The sequence below is a fragment of the Nuphar pumila genome, chromosome 11 (assembly GCF_984573655.1).
Source record: "Nuphar pumila chromosome 11, dmNupPumi1.hap1.1, whole genome shotgun sequence".
Classification (NCBI taxonomy): Eukaryota; Viridiplantae; Streptophyta; class Magnoliopsida; order Nymphaeales; family Nymphaeaceae; genus Nuphar; species Nuphar pumila.
In genome coordinates, this window is record NC_143259.1 from 112,635,056 (window position 1) to 112,649,563 (window position 14,508).

General features: G+C 37.8%; 1 protein-coding gene across 1 annotated transcript; it reads right to left on the bottom strand.

Annotated features, from left to right (window-relative positions):
• Positions 1–1,657: 1,657 nt before the first annotated feature.
• On the bottom strand, positions 1,658–5,813 carry LOC149822883 (protein translation factor SUI1 homolog). The gene is made up of 5 exons (XM_089980141.1): positions 5,714–5,813; positions 2,476–2,582; positions 2,182–2,387; positions 2,034–2,087; positions 1,658–1,962 (listed from the first exon to the last, which is right to left on the bottom strand). Exons 2-5 carry the CDS (start codon positions 2,510–2,512, stop codon positions 1,918–1,920), a joined length of 342 nt encoding a protein of 113 aa, XP_089836267.1. The 5' UTR covers positions 2,513–2,582; positions 5,714–5,813; the 3' UTR covers positions 1,658–1,917.
• Positions 5,814–14,508: the final 8,695 nt, after the last annotated feature.

The window sequence follows — 14,508 nt, forward strand, 5'->3', positions numbered from 1 at the left end:
AGAGAAGGCTGAAAATGGTAGTGGCTAGGTGAAAGATGAAGATGGAGGAAGCTCTAGAAACGTATGGAATGAAATGTGCCGAGTGATTGGATGCTCTAATGGTAAAAAAGAAAAAAAAATTATAAGAAAAATTCCATCCCCCAAGTGAGAATTTTTCCTATAAAAAATCACTTTTAAAAAAAATCCTTCTTTTCACTATTTTTCTCTCGTTTTGACATTGGTTGGAAAGCTCAGTTGAACAATTATTGAACATAGTCTTAGTCCACAAACTTTACAAAAACGTCGCTTGTTTTAATGTTTTCATCATGAAATTATCACGTTATTATATGCCTTTTATATTTTTACTGTTTTCTTATATTTTACAGTCATACCTTTTAAATATTTTTGAAATTTAAATATCTCAATATTTTTTCAAGTTATGATGAGCAAAATCCCGATAACAAAATTCGTTACTATGCTCATGGTTATGTTGGAATTAAGACTAAAAAACAAGCCCATTCAAACTCGTAAAATAAGCTCAACAAGCTAGTATTTTTTCTATAAACAAACCAGCTCAGATCCACATTCAACTTTTTTTGTTTCAAAGAATTGCTCCAACTTTTATGTGCTATGGCACCGAAAAAACCAAACTTAAAACAGCACATAAGTGACTTCGCACATACCTAATTTCTAACAGCAAAAACTAACTTTTCATGTGTAACTTTCTTTTGAATTCATTACCCGAAGAAATCACACCGACATGGTCGCACTGACTCGGCCAGGCATAGACACTAAGGGTATCAACGGGCCTGATTTACCCGGACCCAAACCAAACCCAATAAGACCCAGATATGGTGATTAATAAGACCCGATTAAGACCCAGGTCCAAACTCTGAGTATAATTTGTAAAATTTTATATCAGACCCAAACCCAAGTTTTGATTAAGAACCACACATTGAAAATCAATGTAAAAATAATAAAAAATATGGTTTTACCGAGTATGGTCCGGGTTTAGTTCATGTAGTTCTTATCAGATCAGGGTATGATTTTCTTATCATAGATCCGATTAAACCCAGATCAACACCTGATAACATACACAAATTTGATCCTGTCTAATACTACCTGGGTCCGAACCAAAGCCAACCCGTTGACACCCCTAAGAGACGCCCATGACTCATGAGAATCGAACCCCGTCTAGCGGACCAAGGGCCCACCTTTAGCTCTATTACATTTATTACGAACATGACGTTTTCCCACTTTAGACCGTCCACTTTCGGACATTTGAACAATAGAATCTCACACCGTTTATCTATACAATCAAGTGTTTCTTACACGCACCTCGCTATTCTCAACGTGCCTATCGAACGAACGAACGAACCCCAAATTAAATAAAATAAAACCCCTCTGATATGGGGGTACATAAACCGTGCCTTGTGACCAAATAAATTATCCAGTGGCTGCACCTTCCCATCACATAATTCAAAACCACCATATTTTTTTTTAGAGCCTGCATATAATGAACACTTCCAAGCAAAAAACTTTTGTTTGGTAATCATTTCCTATTTTCCTCTCGTTCTTACACGCCATGCATTGAGAGAGAGACAGAGACATCCATCAACAAAAGAGAGTAGAACAAGCAGGCAGAGACGTATCATCATCTAAAATAGAGAGTAGAGCATTTCTTACCATAAAAACATATTATAGAGTATTTCTTACCATAAAAACATATTATAGAGTATTTCTTAATATAGATAGAGCGTTCCACCAAACAACCCATCACAACACGGATGCCCTCACAAAAGGGAGGTTAACAGCATCAGAATGTAGGGCGGGACACCTTCAGCAACAAAAAAAAAAACTACAAGGTTCTTATAGAACAATAAAGTCTCGCATTACAAGCTTGTCCACACATGCATGTAATTTAGCATCAGTATCCCTTCAAAAACCATGAATTTTTATGTGTTCCTTCTTCACAATACCAGCCTGCAACACAAAGAAAGATCAATCACAAAGTCGATGAAATGACCCGGCAAACCAAAGAGAAAGAGATATACCTGAATCAGGAAAGTAGAAACATTCTTTCGTTGATCGCCCTGAAGCTGGATGACCTGATGAAATCACATCAACAAGATCAGTATTGAAATCTCAGAGTACAACCAAACAGCTATATGACAGGCTAGGTTTTTTTTTGGGTTAACGCACCTGGCCCAATTCGGGATCCTGGACTACAGTTCCATTGCAGCAAAATTCTTTCTTGAGGTCTTTCAGGATCTTGTTGTAGCTGAACTCTTTCTTCAGTCCTTGCACTGTGGTCAGGCACTTCCTACCATTCCGCTGCTGTATGCGCACATGCACATACTCTTTCGATCCTGCACCGGCGTCCTCAGCATTTGCTTCGGCGAATGGATCTGCCAAGTACAACACGACCATCATCATACAAATCACGCTGAGAAGTGTACACAAAGGGGTAGAAAACAATCGAGCTCATATACATACCAAAGGCAGTAGGAATCTGGAGGTCGAGATCAGACATGAACTTTGATTGTTGAGGGCCGAAGAGAAACTAAACCGAGCTTTTTTATGCTAAATTCCAAGCTTCAAAGCTGAAATAATAACATCGAACGTTAGTAATTTTCATAAACACCAAAACTTGAACATCAAAAGTAATCACTGTAACGAACCATAACTTTTTTCCCCTTACCTAGTATGCAAAATGAGTATAGAAGAAAAAACACCAGGAAAAGGATGAAGAATGAGGCAACCCAGAAAAACCAAAGCTTCACAGAATGAGGGGTGGTGTGCGGATGAACACGACATTACCAAGCAAATTACACAACAAATAACCAGTTTCCAACATGCAATAGAACTAAAGGAGAGATTGGACATCATATTTTAATTTCTAAACAATTAGCATCACCGACTAAACACATCCGCACACACCCAGAAGAGCAAAATTCCCTTTTGGGGCTCCAAACTTTCCAAAGACCAGCATCCCCAAAATAAGCATAAAACAGACTTTGGCTGCAAGACGATGGGTATTACACCCAGAGGCCCTCATAAACTTATTATAATAGACAAGAAAAAAGGAAGATCCCAAGAGTCACAATACACCACAGATAAACAAGTAAAAGATTCTTAACACAGTTCAAGCTTTATACACAAACAAGCAAAGGATTCATTTATCGGCTAGGCCAAAGGAAAACCTTCGAATCAGCACACATTGGTAGGCATGGGTTGGTAAAAACACTTGAGGTTCCTCCCCCCACCACCACCAGGGAGGAGTACACCTCCCCACAATCTTGCAACAAGGGATGCCAAATGTGGGTTTCGAACTTGTGATGTGTGTCAACTTGGTGGCATTCACAGGTCCCAACACACCAAAGGACTACTTCATCCTTCACACACAAAAAATGCAAATAGTTCTTAACATGGCAGAAATACTGTAATCCTGTCCATACATGTTTTAAAAGGCAACAAAAGAACAAAGCTCCAAAACAACAAAATAAAGTTGCCAAAACAAACAAGCTCGTGATATAATTCATTCGGTGCCAACAGAACATCATCCATAAAATTTAAAACCACGTTGACATCCAAAATGACCAGTTCCTATGCCCCAACACACCATCAAACAATATGATGAACATGGACAACATAGACAGCAAAATGTCCACCACGAAACATGGCCACAGAGCCTCTCACCCTTTAGGACCAGAATCTCAAATGCAACCTTTCATCAACTAGAACATCACCACCATACAAGAAGCCAAAAGCAAGGGGGTAAAAACCATTCAAGCACCTTGAAAATTTAAGCAAACAGCAAAACAAGATCCAAGCACGCATGCAAAGAAAGAAAATTGAACAGAAGAACTAAATGATGGAAAATAAACCGGAAAAGGAGACAGAGGAACATCACCACCATACAAGAAGATCAAAACACAATACCAATTTAGTACAATGACATAGAAACCCTTACAAAACCACCAGACTCAGATTCAAATCCACGCGTGCACAAAGGAAAAAGTGAGGTCATTCATCCCACTATCAGTGGAAGAAAAGGGAATAGAAAATCGCCGAAGAAACAGAGTAGTCTTTCAAGATCCACCAATAACAGATAATTATACCTCATTCACTGTTTCTTATTTGATGGAGAAATAAACGTAAAACATATATGTAAAAAAGATAAAAACAAAGATAATGAGGAAAACAACGATAATAAAGATAAAGTCTGAAATCACAGACGAAAATCAGATTTCCACAACACTAGTTAAATAAAACGAGAAGATAAATCAAGAAACCAAATTAACAGAGATCAGAGAGCCACATGATCAATAGATCAAAATTATCCAACAATACAGACAAAACGAGAAAGTGTCTAAAGAACTTGGTGAATCAAGTTCAAGGACGAAAATCTTGAGTGAAACCGTCTATATAACCCGCGCCCAAAAAGAAAAGAAAACAAGGTTGTCAGACTGGAAAGCTGAAGCGGGAAACTACACGGGAAGCGGCAGCAAGAAGCAAGGCATTTTTAAAATTTATAAATGGAAACGAGGAATCAATTCGAAAACAAAATGGGAATCTAACAGGAAACAATATTAGAATCAAATGTAAAATGAAAAGGGAATAGGGGAATCAAATGGGAAGCGAACAAAAATTAAAATAAAATGACTTCTTAAGTTTCATGATTTTTTAGTGCAAAAATTAAACTTTTGTAAACAACTAATGGTAACCTATTTAGAGAAAGCACAAGGGATGTGAGAAGAAGCATCAAAAATGAAAAATATAGAAAACATAAAAGGAAGCGTGAGAGGACATAAAAGAAGCGTGTAGGAAACATGAATGAAGGCATGAGAAGCATAGGAGGAACGTGGGGAATCAAGATTATCATAAAGTTTCGAAAGCGAGGAGTATAGGATTGCCTCCGAGAAGCGCACTTCATCTTAAGAAGCTTCCGGTAACACTGGGACAGAGAAGACTTCCAAATTTAGCCCTCAAAATCAAAGAAGAGATACTCATCATCGAAGAGAAACGATGAAGAACAAAAAAACTCCAAAATATACCGAACGAAGGTTTCAACTACAAATCCAAAAAAGAACAAGCTGACTTTCACAAGATCAGGGGAAGAAAAAAGGAAAAAAATATCAGTTTCTACATATCACGCCCCAAAATAAACTTCGAAGAGATTTATAAAAAAAATAAAACTTGAGGCTTAACAACTACAGGTCAAAAGAGAATAAAATCATTCGCCGACATAAAAAGGAAAATACAATCTCACGCACTACGGCTTCGAGATAGCAACAAAACAAAATTCTCTAGAATTTCACTTATATGTTAGAAAAAGAAAGAAAGATCAAAACCTGACTGAAATCAATCGTGAAAACTAGGGTTTCTAGATCATTAAAAAAAACATCATCAAAATCCCGAATTCCTAACTCCTTAAAAGCAAACCAAGGTTTCTTGATTCTATATCGAGCGCAGATCTACAACCCTAGGTCACGGACGAAACAACCGATCAGTCCGGTTCTGATACCGATCGATGCAAAAGAAAAGAAATTTTTAGGTTTGGCCATTACATACCCGGAGCAGAAATGGAAAAAACGTTCAATCGTTTAGGGTTCCGATAAATCACACAAAAAAGAAGCAGAGATCACAAATTCAATGGAAACGTTCGCAGAGAAACATAGATCATCGTCATCATCAACAAAAACCACGCATAAAAAAATAGAGGTTTCCTTACCTAAGTAGGAAGGGGATAGAGAGGGAGAGAGGAAGGCAGAGACGATGAAATTTCTCAGACAGGAAGAGATCGAGATGAACGCCGCTCACCGCACTCCCCACCGCCACACTTATAGACGAAAAAAAAGAAAAAGAAAAAAGGAAATTTTCCTTAATTCGTAACCACACATAAAGTTTACCCGAGTTAGGTTACCTACACCGGTCTGCGGTGGCTTTTCCTTTCACGGTTCTCCCCCTCCCTTTTCCTAAAACTACCGGAATGCCCTTCGTACGCTTCACGATCGTTTATTGACCAAAATAGCCTTGACTACACGCGTCGTTGCACGTGGGGATGTCTGATGGATCTGATTTTAACCGATATCCGACCGAATTCGATTCGGTTTAGTTGTATTTGGTAAGCCAAAACTGTATCCGATTGTAACCTGATGTATGTATGGCTTTGATCTTTTCTTACAGAATCCAGAAAATAGCCCGATTTGATGGATATCATGTAAAAAAGAGAACGTGGGAGGCATAAGCTTTTCACCATCCCAATTCGAATCCAAATTCATATCTGTTTAACGAACATTCGGTTAGTTGAATATGGTATTGGTTACATCTAGGGTTGTCAAGGGGTCGGGTTTGGTTTGGACCCAGGTAAAATCAGAATTAATTTTTTTCTGCCAGCTTTAGAACACAAATCTGAATTTTGTTGATGTCCTTCACTTTATTGTTAGCTAGTCTATGTGTAATTCACTTATGTTACTTTGATTACTTTAGATTAGGTGCATTGCATATAATTTATTTCATTATATTTTGTTTATCAATACTAACCTTTCTTTTCTCTTGTAGGATGCTGAAGATAGTCAACGTAGAGGAGCTGATGGAGGCATGGATGAAGGGGCAGATTGAGACAATGAAGAAGATGGTGTACAAAATCTTGGCGATGATTAGATTCATGTATTAAATTTGTTGTACTTTCTTATTGTTTCAAAAGAAACTCTTTGTAAATATTCACTTGTAAATAATTAGAACTTGGCGAGGATTATAGTGGATCGAGAAATTGTTTCAGCTACTTTGTATATGTATTTTTTATTTGTATTTTATTTTTTATATACATGATATACAAATTGTATAACGAGAAAAAATTTCTCGATATTTATATTTCAAACAAATTTTTTTAAATTTTTTGCAACGGATTAGCGATGAATAGTATTCGTCGCTAATTAGTATCGACCTCCAATTTAGCAATAGATTAGGGACGGATATTTATCCATCGCAAAACTGAATTGGCCGATGTTTTGTAATGGATTGTAATCCATCGCAATTTCGTAGCTACAATAGCAATGGAATTAGTGACGAATTCATATTTGTCACAAAACCAATTCTCTGCAAATTAACGATGACCTTACGATGAATCATGGCATTTGGTAATTCATCATAAATTAGCGACAGATATTTTTCATCGCTAATTAGCGACTAGGAACTTAAGATGAAAATTATCCGTTGCTAAACTATTTAGTGACAGATTATGACCGTTGTTAATCTACAGATTTCTTATAGTGAGCTAAAGGTATTCTTCTTTTCCAGATTGAAAATTTTGTTCCATTTAACTTATCAGTTTTGGCAAGTTCAGAAGCACACACACAGCTAGTCATTCTGTTACGCTTTTGTATATTTTATTTTAGTTTATAGCAATTTATTTATTATAATTATATTATATTTATTTTATTATTATATATTTTTTATTAAGAAACAAAAATAGTAAACCACGAATTAGTATCGGCCTATAAAATGTTACACTGAGAAAATAAGAATCAACAAACAAAAAAAAATAAGCGGTCTTTAGCCAGAATTATGAAGAAATATTAATACTAAAATAGAAAAGCCACTTTCTGTAAATTTAAATATTCTCGGGCTTCATAATGGAATTTCTGGTAAAATCAATCTCACAAACCTCGTTCGGCAAATTTTTTTTAAAAAGTATGCGGGTTAAAAGTTTAAATATTATGACTGGTTTTTTGAATAACCCTCAAAACAAAGGGGCATTTATGTATTTTTGCACCAGAGGGTATAAATACCCTAATGTCAACTGAAAATTTTATTTTTCAGTCGACTTTCTCTCTCTTCACTTGAAAGTTCGTCGGAGAAGCCGAACTCCTCTTTCGAGTTTTCAGGCAGGGATTCTGACGGGAAGCTTTGTCGAGAGTTTGGGTAGGTGCTCCCGGCTCAAATCTGTCTCTGGGAAAAAACCCAAACAAAATTGGTAGTCGGATGACCGACTTTTGATGTTTTCCTTTTTTTGCGGTTTTCTCAAATGAGGTTTTTGGTATACTGTATGTTTTGTTTGCCTTTTGAGGAATGTTGGTGGATATCTTCCCTATCGGTCCCAGTTCCAGACAAAGAGAGAGAGAGAACAGTAAAAAGTCGGACACAGGCCGGGGCCCTTGTTAAAGTAGCAGCGGTCGCCGAAAAAAAGGAACGGCGATAGACAATCAATTTTCTTCATCCTTTTTATTTATTTATTTTTTCTTTAAACTCATATTCTTACTATAGGTTGCTACAGATGCAGAGAAAAGAAAAGAACGCAACACAGAACGGGCCAAATGGGGGCTCCCATTATCTGGTTGTGCAACTCACCATGCGATGGGATGCTACAAGTTCAAACCCCACTGGTATATATGGGTGGTTTAATAACTACCTGGTAGTTTGAGCATGCCTCTCGTTTGTTTGTGAAAAGAAGGGAGTCCTAATTTGCCTTGCTATATTATCAGCACAGAACACACAAACATAGAACACAACAGGTATGATTACTGCATGCTTTCAGATATATAGATACAACACAAATCAGAGAAGGGTCTCTGATCTTAGAGTCCCTCAAGCGAAAATGCATAAAAAAAATATCTTGTGTCTATGCAGATTTGCAGTCACATAAAAAAAACAAAGGGCTTCTTGAAGCCCGACTAACCTATCACGCTTTCCTTGCAGGTTTCGATAGGCAGAAGCAAAGAAAGATGCAGCAGACTCTAAGGATCTCAGCCTGCTTTGATACCACTGATGGATGGTGCAACTGAGGCACATAACAGCATAAGAAGCGAGAGGAGTTCAAGCAAGAGCAAGAGGAGAAGAAGAAGAAGATTAGGGTTTTTAAGGCTTGTCAAGGTTTGCTTCAAAAGGCTTTTGTTGTGTTGTTCACACACTCAACTGCTGAGCATGTCCCTATTTTATAACTTTCATCTCTCGGTTTCCCTTTGGCTCAAATTTGCAGATAAGCTCAGCGAGTTTTCTAAAAGTTTATTTGAAATTGGTTTTGATAACTACCCAAGCATATCCACGAATGAGCCCTTGTTCGTGGATATGCCGAGATTTGCGGATAATGGCCACACATCCCAACATAAAAAAGCTAAATAAAAAACAAGCATCGTGAAACAGAATAACACAAGGAGAGAGGCCGAAATCAAGCCCAACCACCCACTGATTCTAAATGGTTTACCCAATATTTGTTTGCCCCCTAAAATAAACCAACACTCGCCTAAACAATAATCTTGTGCAAAAACCTTTATTCATCAGAACGAATGGAAGTGTTGGCCCCCAAAAAAAACCCACACTCTCCTGAATAATAATCTTTGAGAGCTCGATGCAACTTTTTAAGCTTTTCAAGATAAACAGTCAATGCATCTCCTGCGAAGTGCATATCCACCCACTGGTGGTGGGTCACATTTAGCACAAAGAGATTCACACGGTCTTTGAAAAATAAGAGTTCAATTTTTATTCATCAGGACGAATGAAAATATTGCCCCCAAAAGAAACCCACGCTCTCCCGAACAATAATCTTTGAGCTCGATGCAACTTTACAAGATAAATAGTTGATGCATACCTTACGAAATGCATATCCACCCACTGGTGGTGGACCACATCGGTATCTGACAGAAATGGTAGAAACATAAATATTATTTTAATAACCAAAACAGAGAGAAATGGATGTCATTCTAAGGAAGATAAGATTAAAAAATGATTATGTATTGGCTAACCATCATTGATCTAAATAAAAAAAATATTTTAATAACCAAAATCAATAGGAAGAAAATATACATATTGTGAAGCTATTTTTTAAAATGGATATATTAAGTTATAAAGAATAATAGGAAAAAAAAATAAATATATGGAAAGACGTTTAAAAAACTACTATTAGAACGAAGCAAAACAATTGAAAAGCTATTTTTAGGGTATATTTGATTATTTGATGGCTTATACAGGATTGGACAAAATGAACAAAAAAGACATAAAATAACATTGATTATGGTGATGTTCATTCCGTAATAAATGTACAAGTCCAACATTTGTTTGGACCATACTCCGATGTTGTGTTCCAAATTAATATCCCTTGTTTGATGATGATGTGTGGACAACTTGAACAATCATGGATAATGCATTGGATTACTTCATTTTGGATCGTATGACCGGATATGCCCAACCATATAAGTGTTTTAACATGTATATTATGGATTTTAATGTGAGATATAGACAAATTGAATCTAAAAACTAAAAATTATTTAAAATTTAGGTAATTTAAAAAAAATCATATTCTTTTATACATAAATGCTTTAATCAATGTCTTATTAGATAAAATACTAAAAAAATACCACCAAAAAAATAAACACAAGAGGAAACTACCAACCCACCTCCCTCTCTCTCCACCAACACTACAAGAAAAATGTCAAATAGCGACAAAAATTTGCGACAGAAAAAATCTGGCGCAATTTTGCGATGGATTAGCGAGAGAAAATGAGTCGTCCCTAAATTTGGAATTAGTTGAAGGATTTGTGATAGAACCATTCTATCGCACAATCCGTCGCTAAGTAGCGACAGATATTATTCTGTCGCAAAATATGTTGGAACTTAGCGATGAATATTATTCTGTCGCTAATTAGCGCCGGTGTTGGCGACAGAATTGTGTCATCGCAAATCCATCGCTAATTTTTTATGGAAAACGCCTATCTAGGGCACAAAATTGTGTTTGCTCTCTCTCTCTCTCTCTCTCTCTCTCTCTCTCTCTCTCTCTCATCCGCGTTGCTCACCCCGACCATCTACCGCTCTCCAGCGACCGCCCCAGCCACCACTCGCTCTCCGGCGATCGCCCCGGCTACCTCTTTTTCTCCAACGACCACCCTGGCCTTCTCTGCACCCGCTCTTTTGCCGACCATCCCTGCGCTGCTCACCCCGACCACCTACCGCTCTTCGACGACCGCCCTGGCCACTTCCCACTCTCCGATGACCGCCCTGGCCACCTCCCGCTATCCGACAACCGCCACGACCACCTCTCGCTATTCGGCGATCACCCCGACGATCTCCACACCTGCTCTTCCGCCGACCGCCCCCATGTTGCTCTCCGACGACCGCCTCGACCATCTCCACCCTCCCTCTTCCGCCCCCGCTCTCTGGCAACCCACCAACAAGAAAGTTTGTCGGTGAGCTTGCCTCCCGTACTCGCGCCTCCTGCCACTGGTATTTTTTGGTAGGGGGTCGTAGCCTCCTACCGCTGTTATTTTTCGGTAGGGGGGCGGACCCCCTGCCCTTGTTTAAGCAAGGGCGAGAGGGGATCCACCCCCCTACCATTGTTATTTTTCGGTAAGAGGAAAGACCCCCTGCCCTTGTTTAAGCAAGGGCGGCAAAGGATCCACACCCCCCCCCTGCCACTATTATTTTTCGGCAGGGGGGGCGGACTCCCTGCCCTTGTTTATGCAAGGGCGGTAGGGGATCCGGCCCCCCTACCACTAGTATTTTTGGGCAGGGGGGCGCCCCCTACCGTTGGTATTTTCCAACGGAAGGGAGATCCTTCTGCAGGGGGCGGAGCCCCCCTGTCGCTGGTATTTTTCGACAGGGGGCGGAGCCCCCCTGCACTTGTTTAAGCAACAATGGCAGGGGATCCTCCCCCCTGCCGTTGTGTTTGCTAGGCTGACAGAGGGCCTCGCACCCCTACCACTAGTACTTTTCGACAAGGGGCTCCTGCCCCCTATCATTGTGTTTGCTCTATCGGGCTGGTACTTTCTTGTATCTTTGTCTTTGGCGGGCAAGAGTAATGTCCATTGCAGGTGCATAAGAGAGCAAAATGCACAATGCTTAATGCTAAGCATCGTATGCAGCTTAAAATGCTATGCAAAAATAAACAAGCAAAATGCAAATCGGGTAAATACCCATGGTGAGTAAGTGATGCAAGTGCATCACATGCTATTTAATTTCTTAGATGCAACACTTTTTTATTCACACACTCACTTAGTTGTGGACTAGGACTGCTTTAATAAAGTTTGGAGATCATGCTGAGTATGATTTTATTGTATGAAAATAGAAGTGTTCTTATTTTTGTAGTTCAGATTCCATGCTAAGCATGGTAGTAGTTAGCCGAATATTGGAGTGTATTTGCTACAGGTACATGTTTGACATTGTTTTGATATGAATGATTTGAATGTATTGTAATGTTTGATGTGACTGTATCCATGCTTGCAAGTGAAATTGTGCAATATATTGTAATGTTATTTTCCATTTGATTATGCCTTCCATGTGAAATTGTATCATGAAAACATGCTTTAAATGAATCTATCATTTTATGGAATGTGGTTTCATAGTTCTAAATATCCTTGTGATGTGTATAAATATGATGTGATGATGTTACACACGAAAATATTGAATTATCAATGCATGCATAATAGTTCATGAAATTACATTTTATGTTAAGCATGTTTGTGGTCTAAAGGAAAAGAAAATTTACGCATTAACTGAAAAAAAATTGCTCACAAATAATCACCAGACAAAAATTAATAGATAAATTAGATATTTTTTTTATCATAGCATTATTATGATTCTCTTTTAGCTGGTGATGATAATATCTGTAATATTATAGGACAAAATGACTGCAAGCCACTTGAGAAGGCCTTTGACAGTTGCCGATCAAGACTCTTGAAAGATCGAGAGCAAGATGCATCACAAATCTATATCCTTTTTAATTGCTCAGAGATCAATCCCTACATCGAGTAAGTATACATAATATGTCACACTTAATTCTCTACGTATATGTTTTGGTAATATATTTATTTGTTAAATGCAGACGATTTGATCTGGAATTGCGAAAAAAACTTCCTTATCTAACTGATTCAGAATTACAAATTGAACATGAAAATAAGTTTGTAGCATGGATGAAAGAGTTGGTAAGGACGATGACATGCATTCTTTTTGTGTGAACAACAATATGTTACTTAATTGGTCATGTTTATAGTCATTGTTTTTGCTTGTAGGTCCACCATTGTGGTGTTAATGACCAAAGAATATGTGATTTACAAAATAGTCTGAACAAAGTTGTACAATGTTACAACAGATATATCGTAAATGGTTATCGGTTCTATACAAAAGTCTACAGCGCAAACAAGTCAACGATGAATAGTAGTGTGTGTGTTTAGGGTAGCAGTTACGGTGAAAATGAACTTGACTACTACGGTGTTATAGAAGAAATAATGGAGTTCACTTACTTAGGCATAAATAATAGGTTGACTTTATTCAAGTATCATTGGTTTGATCCCACAACAACAAGAGTCGACAAAGCCTCAGGCATTGTGGAGGTGAATCATAAATCAAGGTTTGAAACATATGAACCATTCATATTAGCATCGCAAGCTCAACAAGTTTACTATACTTCATATTCGAATACAAGAAAGTTAGATAGAAATGAATGATGGGTGGTTTGCAAGGTGAAGTCTAAACTATACCCTAAGTATGATCAGTTAGAAGAAGACAAGATTGTTGAAGAGGTTGGATACTATCAATCAGATGATATGTATGACTTATCTTATGGTCTCGATGTCACACATAGTCTGCATGTCACATCTCCATTGTCCGATGACACACGTATGGAAGAATGTGATCCAAATGATATACCAAGTGGATGGGTGCCCAATGTAGAAGAAGATGAAGAGGACGAAGAGGAGGAGGAAGAAGAAGAATATGAAAGTGAAACAAGTGATGAGAAAACATACTCGATCTAGTGAAATACATGTTTGAGTGCTATGAATGATTTGAATGTATTGTCATGCTTGATGAGGTAGTAGTTAGCGAAATATTGGAGTCTATTTGCTGCAGGTATATGTTTGACATTGATATGCTATAAATGATTTGAATGTATTGCTACGTTCGACGTGACTGTATCCATGCTTACATGAAGTTATTTTCGATTTGAATATGTATCCATGAAATTGCATATCATATAACTGATCCAAATAACATTTTTATTTGTTAGAATATAGTTCGTGAAGGTCACAGTGGTCGAGGACCAAGTGGAGGTCGTGGGACATCATTAGGTAAATGTCTTTGTGTTATATTCAAATATAAGCATTCATTATGTTTTTGCTTATATGTTGATATAAACATTGTTACTTGTTAATCGTCTTTATAGGATCCCAACTTAGTGATAGGCAACCCCAACTTTCATCTTCACGCAATGCTTCGATAGATATATTATTTAAATAATTGTATACTTGATTAGTTTAAATATGCATTGTGTGAATTTCTAATTCATTGTTCTGTAGGTGATGTTTCGCCTACACAGGACCTACCTGCACCAGCTACTCATACACATCACAAGACAATGCCCAATGCAGGGTCTTCTTAGTGTGACACATGATGACTCATTCAAATAGTATATATCGATAGTCGACCGTAAGTATTTCATTGTCACTTGTCCCATACTTATCTTATAAATAATATATATTGACAGTCGATTATTAATGTGTATCAATTCATGTGCAGTGCGAGGTTCGAGCAGCAAGAAGT

Excerpts from the sequence above, each read along its gene's own strand:
- LOC149822883 (XM_089980141.1), bottom strand. The coding sequence starts at position 2,512 with ATGTCTGATCTCGACCTCCAGATTCCTACTGCCTTTG. Across the intron at positions 2,388-2,475 it reads CCAGATTCCTACTGCCTTTG|ATCCATTCGCCGAAGCAAAT; the intron begins GTATGTATATGA and ends TGTACTTGGCAG. Across the intron at positions 2,088-2,181 it reads AGGATCCCGAATTGGGCCAG|GTCATCCAGCTTCAGGGCGA; the intron begins GTGCGTTAACCC and ends TGATTTCATCAG.